The 16,626-nt window shown below is 41.1% G+C and overlaps 1 protein-coding gene across 8 annotated transcripts in view; it reads right to left on the bottom strand.

The window, feature by feature from the left end:
* The window catches only part of CCDC88A (coiled-coil domain containing 88A), a 254,550-nt gene extending 238,631 nt beyond the window's left edge, over nt 1-15,919 (bottom strand). For 2 of the 8 annotated variants that reach the window (XM_073672269.1, XM_073672271.1), the window contains exons 1-2: nt 15,479-15,915; nt 15,285-15,385 (exon numbers count right to left, since the gene is read on the bottom strand). In XM_073672269.1, coding sequence (XP_073528370.1) covers nt 15,285-15,385; nt 15,479-15,541 — 164 coding nt within the window. In that variant the 5' untranslated portion in view covers nt 15,542-15,915. Of the gene's footprint in view, nt 1-15,284; nt 15,386-15,478 lie in introns of all 8 variants that reach the window. The other 6 variants (XM_073672268.1, XM_073672270.1, XM_073672272.1 and 3 more) reach the window with 6 other exon arrangements.
* Nucleotides 15,920-16,626: the final 707 nt, after the last annotated feature.

Below are 16,626 nucleotides of genomic sequence, written 5' to 3'. Positions count from 1 at the left end.
AGACCTCCACTGATCAGATATTGATAACATGTGAAGGATCGGTCATCAGTACTGGACAGCCCCTTTCAAGATTACATACATAACATGCAGTGGCGTAATTTGAAGCTCATGGACCCCAATACAAAAGCTCCAACGGAGCCCCCAATTATTGCAAGTATTTACTTGCATTGGTCTATTTATATAAGCAAAAGGGAACATTGGCGCCCCCTAGGCTCCAGGGCCCAGGTGCGATTGCAACCCCTTCACCTATTGTAGTTACGCACATACTTGGCTTATGGGGATGTGTATATACTGCAATTACCTGATATATTTCTATGATCGGGTGTGGAAGCCGTCAAACACAGGGTATTTTAGAGGTAAATAAGGTAACTGTACATTCTATACCACAAGACACACCATAGAACTTACAACACAAAACTGATGAAAAAAGGCAAACTCGGTCCTGCTTGCCTCATAACATTTTAATGTACAATTATACAGAATAGGCTGGTTATAATCCCATAGAAGTATGTGTCCTGAAAGAGGCACAAAACAAATTCTGACATGTTGACACCGGCCATTTGTTTTCCAGATTCCTACAGGAATGCGCCATTATTTCTAAAGTTTCTTCACCATAAAACATTTATGACCCCATAAAAGCAGCATCCTCTGTGCGTTAAGGACAGTGTGACCCATGAACATGCTCCCCTGCTACATAGCAACGTTCTTCTCAATGCATGACTGCATGCAGACCTTCCCTGTGAATTATAGTCTCCATGAATATTTTATCAAGGTGTTTACCGCACACTCTGCATTCTTACCTTACATATGCTGGTAAAAGTGTAGCGTTATCAGATTTTTCTTTTGTACATTAAAAATAATGGAAAAAATAATCCACATCTAAGACTTTCTCATATGTATGGCCAATGACTGTATGTAGTAGAGTCCAAGCATCTTTGTGAGAAGTCATTCATTTTACAATCAGTGGCCAATCAGTATTCTCAGTAGTACGCCCAAGGTCATAGATATAGAGGGTGCAGGGATATCAGTCGCACCCAGACAGTCTTGCGTGAGGGCTCTAAAAAGGTACGTCTGCCACTTACCAAGACAAGGCAAGTGCTCCCTAAGGGACTTCTGTTATAAATTTTACATTGTAGCCCAGGACCTTCCAAGTTACGCTTGTGAGTATGTTCACAGTTTGCAAACACAGAGCTATTCTACTCAATGGGAGTGAAGAGCCGACTTCGAGTGTATCATTGACAGTCAACTCAGCTGGGCATATAAGAAATACAAGCAGAATCATTGAGATTAGAAACCATTTATTTTGGTTTTCCAGTATTTCTCTTAAGAAAATTTAAAAAAAATTGTAAAAAAAATTAAAAAAAGACTTTCCATTATTTTTGGGAGAAGTTGTCTGGAAAAATAAGAATTGAGGTTGAAAACATTGGTTCAAATGTTGGAGAAAGAGGAGCAATGTTGTAAATAGGCCTAGGTTCACATTAATAAAGTCATCTCCACTGAGCGCTGCATTGGGGTTTCTGTGGGAATCCTGCATAAAGATGTTTTTGTGCATGTCTGAAAAAGATGACTACTGCCAGGATGGGGCCAGACAATGTTCACAGTGACTCTGTTGGCTTCATTAAAGTGAATGGTTCCGTTAGGAATCTATTGGGGTACCCATTGGAATCCACAAAAAACTGTATTCCGACAGAAACCCCGATGTAGCACTCGCCAGAGAGCACTGTATCAATGTGAACCTAGCCTTAGAGAGTGCCTGATTATCTTTTATCTTGCCTTTTCCATTTAGTTTCAATATAAGTAGCATTTCTGTAATTAAAACATAACTACACATAGTCAACACTGTATAGGTCTGTGATAGACATTGTATAGCTGGAAGAGACTAAAGAGATTTTAGGACTGCACTATGTTAAGTCTACTGCAAATTATTTAAAATCCTCTTACTTATGTTTTCCTGAATTTCCTTTGAGACCCCAGTTTCCACTCACATGCCAGAAACAAACAAGCTGGATAATTGTTTGCAGCATATATATGGTCCCGGGTGTATATTTGTCTGTCTAAAGGAAAATTAGTTTGTAAACTCAACTTATGTGAATCATTAATCATTGCTTTACTGTAAAGAGATGCCTAACCACATGGTGTAAATTGGGGAAAAAAAAAGTTAAAATTCTAATATGTGAAAGATGCACATTGCTTACACTAAACAGGATTTATTAAAACTAGTACAAAGGAAAGTAGAGGCGCCAATCAGATTCCAGCTATGATTAAGTCAATGATTTATCAAAACTTGTACGAAGGAAAAGTTGACTTGTTAGTCGGATTCCAGCCATCATTTTCTTAGGTCTTTTTGATATTTAAAAAATAAATGAATGAATAAATATGTGACGTGAAAGGTTTGGTTGGGCCACTGCTCTACTTTTGCTTTGCATTGCAGAAATGTAACAGAATTGGAGTCTGGTTCTGACGCGCCCCCAGGGCAGTGGGGTACTCGGTGTCCAGGCCTATGGATGCTGGGGGGGAATATGTCACAGTGGCTGGCCTGGTAAGTGGCCCAGGGCGGTCAACAAAAAGGGGATAGTTTATATGGGATTTGTAGTTTGATCGTGACGCCACCTGTGGTTTCCGGTAATTTGTACCAGCGCTGCTGCAGACCTCTGAGGCAGTTGATGGGCAGCTAGGATGGAACAGCTCCCCACAGGAGGAGCGGGCCTCAGGGCAGGGTAGAGTTTGACGGTGGGTGGTGATGCTGGGACTTGTGGTGGAGGAGGGATGGTGCAGCAGGAGTAACTGACAGAGACAGGGGATTCACTTCAATACCTTTACTGGTGCGGATGTCAGGTACGGTCCAGGGTACTCGGTAGGAAGGGTGCACTTCAGGACTTCTCCCCAGTGAGCGGGTATAAGGCCTCCTGGTCTGTGTCTCCCTCTCTCTAAGCTCCTGGCCAGCCTGCAACTGGGCCTAGCTTTTGTGTCGTGCTGTTCCTTCACCTGTTGTTTGGTAGTAGGACCCTCTGCTGGCAACCACTATCCCTGGGCGCTGGGGCCTTCATGGTTCCTGGTCCTGTGTGGGTTTAGCTTCAAGTCGGCCAGGGACTTGTAGTCCTCCTGGTATGTCGGTGATCCCTACTGGGTATAAAGGGACCCTGTAGGCGTGGACCCGGTGTCCGGTTTGTATACTCGGGGGTGAGCCTATGATGCTCCTCTGCCCCCTCAACTCCTCTCTCCTCTCTGCCTTCGGCCACACTCGGGGCCCTCAATACGGCAGCAGACGTGCTGCATCTTCACTGCTCTCAGTGGCAGCACACTCTCTGACTAAACAACTCACTGACTGCCTGGCTCCACCCTCCATATATATATATATCCCTATCTGGGCTCCCTCTGGTGGTATGAGGTGGAAGGGTGGAGGTGTTTGTTTGTAACGAGGGCCTCTTGTTGAGAAGTCCATCCATGCACCCTTTTGGGTCCTGTGGTACCTGTGAACAGCAGGGTGCCACAGTTCCATATGAGAGACGGATGTCAGAACTTTTCTCCTGCTTACTGACCAACTGCTCTAGAAATGAGTTAGTTAAAGGGAACCTGTCAAAAAGTTTTCTCCATATAAAGTACGGCCACCACCATTAGGGACTCTTTTACAACATACTAAAATGCTGCAAAAAAAAGTCCTCAAACCGCTCTGCAAAACCCAAAATAGACCTCTTATTATACTCACAGACTGACAGTTCGGTTCAATGGGCATCTCTGGTCTTGATCGGGCGCCTCCTCTCTTCTTACGATCGCTGTCAACCTTACCTGTTTCATGTGCATGTTGTGTCCTAAGTCATTCACACAGTGCCCCCCTATCACACTCTTGCGCAAGCCCACTTTCCTCTGCCCTTAGAGCAAAGTACTGTAGTGCGCATGCATCGGCTTTAACTACGGGTCATCGGCACTCTTTGTCTTTTCCCAGCGCATGAACATTACAGTTCTTTGCTTTACCCTCGGCTGGGCAGAAAGAAGTACGCCTGCGCAGGAGCGCGATGGGGACCCTGTGGATGACGTAGGGCACGTCATCCACACGAAGCAGGGAAGGAGGACGGATATGGTAGGAAGACAGGAGGTGCTGAATCAAGACAAGAGACTACCATCGAACTGGACAGGATCGTGGGGAATATAATAAAAGGTCTTTTTTTAGGATCTGCAGAGTGAATTGGGGACTTTTTTTATAGCATTCTAGAATGCTGTAAAAGACACCCTATTGGTGGTGGCTGTACTTTATACGGAGAAAACCTGGTCACAGGTTCCCGTTAGAATTTTATTGGGATACATTTTAAAAGTGGAGAAAGTTGTTTAAAATACAGCATAGGAAAAAAAAAAATAGTGTTGACCTTAAAAGCAAGTGTTAAGTCATTAGCTCAAAGCTTACACGTTATCAGTGCTGATATTAACAAAAAAAATTTTTCACATTGTTTGTGCCTTGGCTGGTTTTCAGCTGGGCTGTAATAGAGCAGAGCCATAATTCAAGACCACAGCTTAAAGGGAATCTGTCAGCAGGATTTTTCTACTTCATCTGAGAGCAGCATAATGTAGAGAAAGAGACCCTGAATCCAACGATGTTTTGCTTAGATTACTGGGTGCAGCGGTTCTGACAGAGTTTTCAGATTTAGCAATGCAGCAGGGTTGAGAAAGCTGCCCCCGCTCTCTGTGTACATAGCCTATAGATAGTGAGCTGCTTATTACAGGAGAGGGTACAGTCAGATGAGTGCCCGCGGGCCAGCCACTCACAGCAATGATAATGTCCTGGTGATAAAACCTTTAGTGTAAGTAAACAACAACACACAGCCTGATATGTGACACATCGTTGAATTCAGTGTTTTAACCCCTACATCATGCTGCCCTCAGATTACACAGCAAAAACCAGCTGACAGATTCCCTTTAACTAAAGTATCTACAGGGGGTGTAAGGTAGTTAGAAATCTCTCTCGTCACATCATTGGTTCAGGCTGCTGTTCCTCTCCCATCTGTGCTTCTATCTTTTTCATATTGCCTGTTGTAAATCTCAACAAGAAATCAGTGAAGGGAGAGCCGTTTCCTGTTACAACAGAGACAAAATAATATAAAGTACAAACTAGTAAACCATCTGTGAAATAAAGAAGATTACCCGATAATTGCCAGACATATACAAAGGATCCTATTACACATGCTAACAATCCGCCCGAAACAAGTGCCAAACGCCGATCGACACCCTACATCAGCTTCATTACACTTCCATTTTATCTTTCTTGGCAAACTGTATGGAATCAAATAATCATTACTTTTCCCCATACAGTTTTAGATATTCTCAGGAACACATCCTCCGTTTACATGGGATGATGTGCTGCAGATAAGGGGCGGACACAGACAGAAGAGGGCCCTGTGCAAGAACAATATTTGGGCCCTTTGCATCCCAATAGCTCATCATAATGCACAATACCACCTGGTTTGTATGTGGAAGCGGCCCCTCCTCAACTCTTGTGCCCCTCCGCATCTGCACAGGTTGCACCGATGATATGTCCAACTCTGCTGCTGACCAACAATGATTTTTAGGTAGCAAAAAAATGCAATCAGCCAACCTTGAATGCAGGCTGATTCATGGCATGTAAAAGTATTCCTATGTAAAGGGGCCTTCTTGAAAAATGATAAATTTGGGACCACCAGCAATCTCGAGAACAGAGCTCTGGAACCTGGGATCTGGGCTTTGCAGAGCCCCGTCATGAATGAAATAGAGGAGTGCATGTTTGACCGGCACTCCATTAATGGTCCATGGTGTTGTTGGAGAAAGCATAGTATAGCGTTCGGTTATTTCTGGCAGTTTCTTGACAATTAATTGAGCGGAGGTCCACCTCTGCTTCATTCAAGAATGAGGGTTCCCAGGTTTTAGAGCCCAGTTTTCAGGATTGCTTTGTATAAACTTCTGATTGATTTGAATGGTAGATATCCAAAAGGGGGGTGGGGGTGTCAATGTGCACTATATTAGGGTTTTCCTATTGAAATCAATTGGAAGCTTATTCAAACAGTATTTTAAGCTTTTGATGTAGATTTTAGAGTAGAATCTGTTTCAAAATACACATAAAAAATGTCTGTGCAAACAACACACCCTGATAATGAACAGCTAAAGGAAATGAATGCGACTTTTCACCAATGGAAGACTGTGACCGTCCAGAATTGTAAGGGTGTTGTAAATTCCGGAAGAACTTCATACACCTTTCTGGCTGTCAAGAGTCAAACATATAGTAAAAGCATCTTTGTTAATCAGATTCTAGCCATCATAAAGTTAGTACAAAATTATAAAAACATAGCTACTGTCCGCTACAAAAAGCAGTACAAATGCACAAGGATTTTGTCTGGTATTGCAGCTCATCCCCAGTAAAGTAAATAGGGTTGTGCTGCAATACCACTCAGCACCTGTAGACCAGCATGGCGCTATTGTACAACCCGTCTAGACACAATGATATTTTAGGAAATGAACCATTACTTGTAGAATATCTGCTATATCACCTCCCCCACATTAGGCAGCTACAGATACCCTTCATCAGCAAATATATTGTCTATAGTTAAACTAGAAACAGTGTAACTAATGACATTATAAATTACCAAGGATGTCCCTGAATTATATACACACAAGGACAGAAATCTAAAGGCTGAGCCTGTGTGACCGTGCCTGCGTGCACATAAAGTCTCCATGTACATGTAAACGAGGCAGTTTCATACACACTGGCCTACATTTATCAAGTAGTTTATGCAATTGTTTTACACCATATTTGTCAAAAATTGAAAAAGTGGACTTGGGGGAGCCAGAAGTGGAATGGTGAAGTTTGTTGCAAGAAAATGTTGCACATTTTGGCACAAATCTGTATCCTTTCATAGGAGGAGTAGACTTTAGTTTTTGACTTAGGTCTCATTCAGACATCCTTGATTTTTTTTGGTACACAAAAAAAAAAAAAAACAGTACAATATTTATCAGTATTTTGACTCCGATTTTTATCAGAACTTGGCCAGCATCTCAGTTTTTACAATCTGATTTTTATCAGTGATTTTCCCGTATGAAAAAAAAAATTGCTAAGCTTCTCCTACCCATAGCAGTGTTAATCACAAATTGCACACAATGTCAATGTGTGCTGCCATTGATTTTTCTCAGGCCCATAGACTTGTATAGGTAATTTTGATACATGACTCGGATCAAAAATGGACATGTCTCTTTGATTTTTTTGTGAGCATACAATCCTCAAAAAATATGGACACGTTAACAGCTCCATAGATTATAATGGGTACATGTTTTATCAGTGATAGAACATGTTTGTGATAAATGTACGCCTGGATGAAACCTTAAGAATAATAAGACCCCATCCAGTCGTCCGTGAATCACGTGTTCTATCAGTGTTTTTCACAGATATACTATATTGGCATATGTTCTATGGAACTATTCACATGTCTGCTTCTTTGTGGACTGAGCGATCCGCAAAAAAAAAAAACGGAGACATGTCCATTTTTTTTATCCGAGTCGCTGATCAAAACTAACCATACAAGTGTATGGGTTTGTGAGAAATCACGGACAACACACATTGTCGTCCATGTGCTGTCTGTAATTCACATTGCTGTAGGTAGGAAGAGCTTTGCAATTAATTTTTTTCATAGGAGAAAATCACTTATGAAACACTGATGGTAACAATTGACAAAATGACCAAACACTGATGAAAATTGGAGCTAAAATACTGATAAACAGCTGACCGTTATTTGCATACCAGAAAAATCTTTGACGTGTGAATGAGGCCTAAAACATACCAAATTTATTAAGTGTCATGCATGTTTTAATAAACCAAGCCCATTTTTTTCCAATGTATGTTTTTTTATTCTGGCATATAAAATCTTGATAAATCTGTCACGGTATTTTTGGAAAAACACAGCTGCAGTTTTTAGGGCAGTTTTTTAAGCAAAAGAATCAGAAAGAATAGAAAATTAAAATGAAGGAAAAATAATACTTCTTGTTTTGGATAAGTTATACGTTGAGTATTTGGTGCAAATTTCTAAACTGAAATCTGCTGCATTTCCGCTTCTAAGGGTACGTTCCCACGGTCCATAATAGCAGCATTTTGGACGCAGCTCACCTGTGCTGCGTCCAAAACCCTGCGTTGTACAGTAGGAGAACAGTGGATGGATTTATAGAAGTCCCATGCCCACGGTGCTTCTATTTGACACCGCGTAAACTCATCGGCGGTGCGGCTTTACGAACAGCAGCATGTCAATTTCTATTGCGGAGACGCTAGTCTCCGCAACAGAAATTCCCCGATAAAATGTATAGGATGAACACATGCGGATTCACCTGCGTGATTGGACGCAGCGAATATACGTTGCATCCAAAGCGCTGCTATAGCCTGATCATGGGCACATACCCTAAAATCAGTACTTATTCATGGGGAAATGCAGCAAAAAGTGCCAAGTCAGCCCATTGTATTTAATGAGTAATATGAATGCCAAAAAGGTACATTTCCGCAACAGAAATGTAAATGCCACGGGTCAAAAAATATTAATAGTAATAATAAAAGTCAATTTTAGAAGAAATGTTACACTAAACAAAAATGCAGCATGTTGATGAGATTATGTTAAACCCATCCACTTTTTCTACAACCCCTGGCAAAAATTATGGAATCACCGGGCTCAGAGGATGTTCATTCTTTGTTTAATGTTGTTGAAAAAAAGCAGATCACAGACATGACACAAAACTAAAGTCATTTCAAATGGCAAATTTATGGCTTTAAGAAACACTAAAAGAAATCAAGATTAAAAATGTGGTACTCAGTAAGGGTCATTTTTTTCAGACCAAGCAGAGGGAAAAAATATGGAATCACTCAATTCTGAGGAAAAAATTATGGAATCACCCTGTAAATTTTCATTTCCAAAACTAACACCTGCATCAAATTAGATCTGCTCGTTAGTCTGCATCTAAAAAGGAGTGATCACACCTTGGAGAGCTGTTGCACCAAGTGGACTGACATGAATCATGGCTTCAACACGAGAGATGTCAATTGAAACAAAGGAGAGGATTATCAAACTCTTAAAAGAAGGTAAATCATCACGCAATGTTGCAAAAGATGTTGGTTGTTCACAGTCAGCTGTGTCTAAAATCTGGACCAAATACAAACAACATGGGAAGGTTGTTAAAGGCAAACATACTGGTAGACCAAGGAAGACATCAAAGCGTCAAGACGGGAAACTTAAAGCAATATGTCTCCAAAACAGGAAATGCACACAAAACAAATGAGGAACAAATGGGAGGAAACTGGAGTCAATGTCTGTGACCGAACTGTAAGAAACCGCCTAAAGGAAATGGGATTTACATACAGAAAAGCTAAACATAAGCCATCATTAACACCTAAACAGAAAAAAACAAGGTTACAATGGGCTAAGGAAAAGCAATTGTGGACGACTGGATGAAAGTCATATTCAGTGATGAATCGCGAATCTGCATTGGGCAAGGTGATGATGTTAGAACTTTTTTTTGGTGCCATTCCAATGAGATTTATAAAGATGACTGCATGAAGAGAACATGCAAATTTCCACAGTCATTGATGATATAGGGCTGCATGTCAGGTAAAGGCACTGGGGAGATGGCTGTCATTACATCTTCAATAAATGCCCAAGTTTACATTGATATTTTGGACAGTTTTCTTATCCCATCAATTGAAAGGATGTTTGGGGATGATGATATCATTTTTCAAGATGATAATGCATCCTGCCATAGAGCAAAAACTGTGAAAACATTCCTTGAAAGAAGACACATAAGTTCAATGTAATGGCCTGAAAATTGTCCAGATCTCAATCCAATTGAAAATCTTTTGTGGAAGTTGAAGAAAATGGTCCATGACAAGGCTCCAACCTGCAAAGCTGATCTGCCAACAGCAATCAGAGAACGTTTGAGCCAGATTGATGAAGAGTACGGTTTGTCACTCATTAAGTCCATGCCTCAGAGACTGCAAGCCATTATTAAAGCCAGAGGTGGTGCAACAAAATACTAGTGATGTATTGGAGTGTTCTTTTGTGTGTTTGTTTTTCATGATTCCATAATTTTTTCCTCAGAATTGAGTGATTCCATAATTTTTTCCCTCTGCTTGGTCTGAAAAAATTACCCTTACTGAGTACCACATTTTTTTTCTTCATTTATTTTAGTGTTTCTTAAAGCCATAAAGTTGCCATTTGAAATGACTTTAGTTTTGTGCCATGTCTGTGATCTGCTTTTTTTCAACAACATTAAACAACTGAATGAACATCCTCCGAGCCCGGTGATCCCATAATTTTTGCCAGGGGTTGTAATATTTCTAAATTGCTGGGTATTTTATTTGTAAAAAATCTACATGTAAAATCTGTACTAAATATGTAACGTGTGAAACAAGACTTTGGCTAAGGCCACGGCCCCACTATCAGTATTTGATCAGTATTCGGTCAGTATTGTTTCTCAGGAGTGGGAGCCAAAACCAGGTGAGGAACAATCATAGAAAAAGGTATAATAGAAACAAGTCACCAATTCTGCATTCATCACCCACTCCTGAGAAAAAATACTGACCGAATACTGATAGTGGGGCCGTGGCCTAAAATAAACAATAGTAGGCCTCATATATCAAAGCCTTTCTAGGTCATAGCTACCAATCAGAGCTCAGGTTTAATTTTCAAAACAGCTCTGGCAAAATGAAAGCTGTGCTGTGATTGGTTGTTATGAGCAACACAGTCAGTTTTAATTTGTGTGTGAAATCACAATTGAAACGAAAAATTAAAAAGGCAGTAACTGCACATCAGTAATGGTTTAGATTTAGCTGTGGATGACGTATAGCCTCCAACAAAGTCTGATACCTTAGAAATAGGGTATTGATAGTGAATCTTACTGCCAAATCAATGTCTGCGTCTTTTTAAATCCACGAGCAAGAGTAATGTCTGCTGTAGTGTCTTTCTAACAACATTGCAACGGGCCGATGGTTTGCCAGCTTTATTCATATAATATTTACCTACATTTATTATATTTTAGCGTTACTTGGAGATCTAAGGATCATAATAAAAATATACATTTCCTGTCCATACAATACCAAAATACCACTTAAAATTGTCTTTAAATCGTGTTTACAATCAAACTTAGATATTTCTTTTTAGACAAAAATCCCAGACCTCATACAAGAAGGAAAAACTATAAATGAGGTGGATAAACGCATTCCCATATACTAGTATATTGTGCAACATCAATTCATGGATGCATTCACTGCCCCGGGTTTCCAGTCACCATGGAAACGCCTATAAGAAAGTGCAAGCTTGTTGTGCACAGACTGTAGATCTCCATGTTCGTCATGTGGCCTTTGCATCATGAGTTTTCACATGATTTCATCTACAGGCTGACACTAACAACGCTGAATATAGATGTGGAAGATATTTATTTCACTTGCACCGAGGAGGCTTCATCTCTTAGAAAACAAAACAGCCAATTCCGTGTATAAATGCAAGGTTAAATTCACACACTGCGGTAAAAATCGCAGTTTTGAAAAACACCATGGCAAAGATGCCAAGAATAATGAAACCATATGTAGGTGAAAAATGTCCGAAATGACATCGTTGAGTCCTATACCACCGTTAGGGCGGAGTGAGACGGACGTATAAACCGTACTAAGATCGAACCGCAATGCACGGACTGGCCGGCGGCTCTCCCGACCAGAGAATGACTGCTTCATATATTTCTATCCAGCTGTCACACTCGGGTCGGGTGAGCCGCGGCCAGTCAGAGCACTGAGGTCCGGTTGCGCCCTTAGTTTTGGTCATTAAGCCCATGGTAAGGCCTGGACCTGTGGCTGTAACATGGACACAGACATTTATATGGACTATGCTTTTGTAAAGCAGGCCGTAGGCCTCATTCAGATATCTTTTTTCATATACGTGTTCGGTCTGTATACAGCGTACCCATTATGGTCTATGGGGCTGTTCACATCTGTCTTTTAAGTAGACCAAAGTCCATAAAGAAATACAACATGGAAACATTTGTTTTCTTGAGTTGTAGAACAGACCAAACACGTCCATTCAAATTAACGAGTCCTTGAAAAAAACATGGATGCCATCCAGGCTGGGTTTTTTTGTTTCCTTTTTTTTTTACTATTTAATGGGTAGGAGAAGCTCGATATTTTTTTTTTTCATACAAGAAAAATGGATGAAAAAAATGGTCTGCTTTTCTCGTATACAGAAAAAATAAAATTCGACATCTGAATGAAGCCCAGGGGTGAGTCCACAAGTAGAGATCAAATTGATATGTGGTTCTACAGCAAATCTGGACAGTTGTTTGATTAATAAGGCCATGTGGTTTTCCAGATAAAACAGTCATGATGACTTGCATGTGGACTCATCCAAGGTCGGAGTCACAACACCATATAACACGGACGAGTGCTATGCGATAAAACATCGCATAGCACTTGGCCCAGTGTTATTCTATGGGGCTGCTAAGAATAGCGATTATTTTCTCATGCTGATTCGGCATACTGCGATCTGCAGCGACATTCGATTCACTCTCACCCATACAAGTCTATGAGTGCCTGTGAAACATTGGACTGCACTTGGATGTCATCCCAGTGCAGTCCTATATACGCCGAGTCACGCCATGGAGGAGATGGAGAAATTACTTTCCGCTCATGCGAGAGGATCGCAGCACAGTAGCATACCACTCGGCTCCCGCTCGCAGCAGACGAGGTTCATTAGCATAATGCATCAGATGCCATACATTGGTGTGACTTCAGCCTAAAATGCTAAAACTTATGACCATATAGGAAATATATTTTTTCTCATCAGTATTACATCTGCAAATCACAGTCGGATGTTGTGACAGAAACTAATATATGCCTAAGGACGCAGTGAGGCGGCAGTATAAATCGGACCAGCATGCGCGAACTGGCCGATGGCGCTCCTGACCAGAGGATGACAGCTTCATATATTTCTATGCAGCCGCCACGCTCGGGTCGGGAGAGCCGCGGCCAGTCATCGCATTCTGGTCCGATTTATACGGCTGTCTGACTGTGCCCTTAGATGTATTTAGTTCTGATCGAGCCACCCTTGGTTTGGCCATTAAATAAATTTGATATACAGCCCTAATGAAGGAAAGGTCATTTATTGGTAGATTTTCTGTACTACTTAAAAAAAAATAAAAATCACCTGTATGGCCTTTAGCAGTACAAAAATTAACAAAAGGATTTGCCTGGAATGCCAAAAGTGCCCCAGGCAGCAGCTCAATACATAAATGGCCACTGAAATTCCTACCAGACCTTCGTAAGAAAAAGGAAGCAAAATTTTAAGAACTGTGAATAAACAAGCATGGTCCTACTCAGCGTCATATTTCCTCCACTTATTGTATGGCTTTCTCAGGAAAATAATATCTATGTACTAGATATCTCCCTATTGCTGGCTGTGGATACAAAGACTAAATTAAAGGGCTTAATAATTTTTGATTTATACTACATGCTTGTGTTTTGTGAGACTGTATGCAAAACGTTGATTACACATAAAATAGGCCTGAAAACCAAATACAAACCTGATTCATTGTATATGGTGACATCTAACACACTATTATAAATCAGTAGAAAATATAATATTTACCAGTAAGATGTGACCCAAGGTCAACGAGGTCCTGGAGAAGGAATAATGCATCATATGGTGCTGTCACCTAATGCAAGATACTCAGCCAGTCAATAGATTGATTGCCAAAACGGTCAGTGGAGCGGACAGTAATTTGAGTAATTTATAGCTTCAGGTAAAAATGACCTGATTGGCCCCGTTGTCTTTGTGGGGTGGCAGGGTGGCCAGTGTGCCATTGTTGATGTCAGGCAATGGGATTCTGCTCAACATTTTAAGCTGGCCATACACGTGGTAGCGATCAGCCACGCAATCATTTGGCAGACCACTAACTCTCCTATACACATGGCCATGCTTTCATATATTTTCAAATATGTTGCGAAACTACAAGTACCAGCATGCTCTGACACCTGATGGATTTTTCAATATGCTGAAAGAGGCAAACTTAGGCCACGGCCCCTCTATCAGTATTTGGTCAGTATTCTATCAGTAATTTTTCTCAGGAGTGGGAGCCAAAACCAGGTGAGGAACAATCAGAGAAAAGGTATAATGGAAACAAGTCACCAATTCTGCATTTATCACCCACTCCTGGTTTTGGTTCCCACTCCTGAGAAAAAATACTGACCAAATACTGATAGTTGGGCTGTGGCCAAATACTGATAGTGGAGCCGTGGCCTTATTCTCAATATTGATGGGACCCCAAACAGATTACGTTGCTTCTAAGCTCTTTTCAGAAATCTCAAGCAATTCAATGGAGAGAGAAGCAAGTGAGAATACCCATTGAAGTGATAGAGGCTAGCACTTATGTTTGCTAGGTGGTGTCGGATGGTGGGGTGATTACGAGTCCAACTAATAAAAAGATACAACACAATACATACACTTTCACCAGTTCCCTTTTGCTGTGGCCTATAAATCTCGAAGAACAGACAACAGTGGTTATGAACTGAGACCCCCACATCCTCCTGACATGACTAGGCTTGAAGCACAGGACTTCCTTATCTTTCAGCGCAGGCCATCTCACCCTCCACATGTTTTCTGATTGTGCGTTAGATAAAGATTATCCTACCTTACTTATTCTTCCTAAAAATAACAATTCCATACATCAATTTTCCACAATATCATGGTCCTACGCGGCCATGCCCTCAGTACTAACTCATCATTACCCATTTAATTCCTTCACTTGTAGGCTTAACTAGAAGGGGCGGGGGTCATTTAATTCAATCCTCAGCCATTGTATATGGGTGTCAAAGTCAATCAGGCAGTCACTGTCAGCAGTGGGAGATGACAGCATTCTTATCCTCCCATTTAGTGGTACAGGCTCCTGGTGTTTTTTTTTGTAATGCTGTCAGTATAGCTCCCAATAAAGTAACCTGCAAATAGACCATCTGATTTTTTTTTTCTCATGGATTCCAGACAGTGAAGCCTTGGAGGCATCAGATTTCTTAAATTTCCACTAGAGCTGGTTTGCATTAGTCCGATTGAACTTCCCCCACAAGGTAGAGAATACTAGATAAAGCTGCTGCAGAACCTCTAGAAAAAAATAAATACAGCTTATATTCAGCTACAGTCACAATCAAATCCTAGCTGTCATGCAAAAGAGGCTCTGCAGCAGCTATGCCTACAATAGACGGCTGCAGTTTTTCCTCTGACCCTATCACCCATGCTCAAATCCCCCAATTTTTCACTTACATTTGAAACATGACCTCATTGAGGAAAACGCCATCCACAAGAGCTACATATTCATCCAGCAGAGTCCCATTTCCTTTCACCAAGGATCCAAAAGTCTTAATCTAGGGGGGGGGGGGGGGTGAAAAAAAAAACACGTTAATCGAGGAATAGCAGCACATGGATCAGTGTGGAGGAAAAGACAGAGGACTGCTTACCCAGCTCACTAGAGGACTGCTCATGAAATTTTCCAGGAGTGGAGTAAATAGATCATTCTCCATTTTTTAGATAAAATATTTTGGATAATCCTCTAGATATTAAATAAACAATCCAGATGATATTCCTAACACAACAGTGTAATCCAGTGTTCGTGATGTAGTAATGCCATTTGAGGGATGGCAAATAAAAAGGGAAAAGACAAAAAAGCGGAAAAATAAAAAGGCAAAAAAATAAATAACGTTACAAATCCAAAATAGGAAGCCCTTGTGGAAGTCTTCTAGGTCCAATTCGGAGATCCTCTAATAAATAAAATACATTTCAATATAATAAAAGCCCTGCTTCCCCTCCCTCCCTTCTCTGCAGAGGTGCAGAACTAGGGTCTGCATGCAGCACAAGTGGGAGGCATCATCTGGAGACTGGGAAGGGGGAGGAAGAGGAGGGGTGGAGAAATGGGAAAAAGGACTCTAGTCTTCAGCAGCTCTGGAAGGAAGAAAAAAAGGCAAAATACAAGCAAGGGCTGAAAAGCTCCTTCTACATCCACCCAAACCCTGTGTACAGGGTATAGCTGGCAGCTTGTGGCTCCTCCTCTATCACAGTGCCTTATCACTCATGACTGTGACTAGCAACAGAATTGGTGACTTTGTGCCAAATATTTTATATTTATAGAAAACAAAGGATTTTTGCTAGCCGGTATTTTATTCCATGAGCTGCGCCCCCTTCTGCACCCCTCCCCTTTTCCTGTCTGCTGTTACAAAGTAGCGGATTTTACTAATTCACAAGGGTCAGTCTCTGTCCTCTGGAAATACAGATTAGCACCCTGTAGAATGCCATTCCGCCACCTAAGCACCTCTTCCCTATTATTTTACTTTATCCACTGCAGAGGACAGATCCCTCCTCCAACATAGCCAAATCATCACCTCCATTATTTCTATGTGCAGGCTGTAAGCACCAATAAAAATGTATTAATTATAACTAGATGTTCTGTCTATATGGAAACTGCTACCTTTATATTTGTAAATCCCCCCACACACACACACCCAACCGTCAACTGCAAAATGTTAATGCAATGCTGGTGCATAATGCAAGGAATAATGTTGTGCCAGAGGACCCCCTATGGGACATGACATCATCTCCATTAATTGTCTAC

Source organism: Phyllobates terribilis, unplaced genomic scaffold (genome assembly GCF_046119375.1).
Source record: "Phyllobates terribilis strain yellow unplaced genomic scaffold, ASM4611937v1 Scaffold_3__8_contigs__length_932513732, whole genome shotgun sequence".
In the NCBI taxonomy this organism is placed as follows: domain Eukaryota; kingdom Metazoa; phylum Chordata; class Amphibia; order Anura; family Dendrobatidae; genus Phyllobates; species Phyllobates terribilis.
The sequence above is the reverse complement of the archived record's forward strand: the minus strand, read 5'-3'. Positions and strand labels throughout refer to the sequence as shown.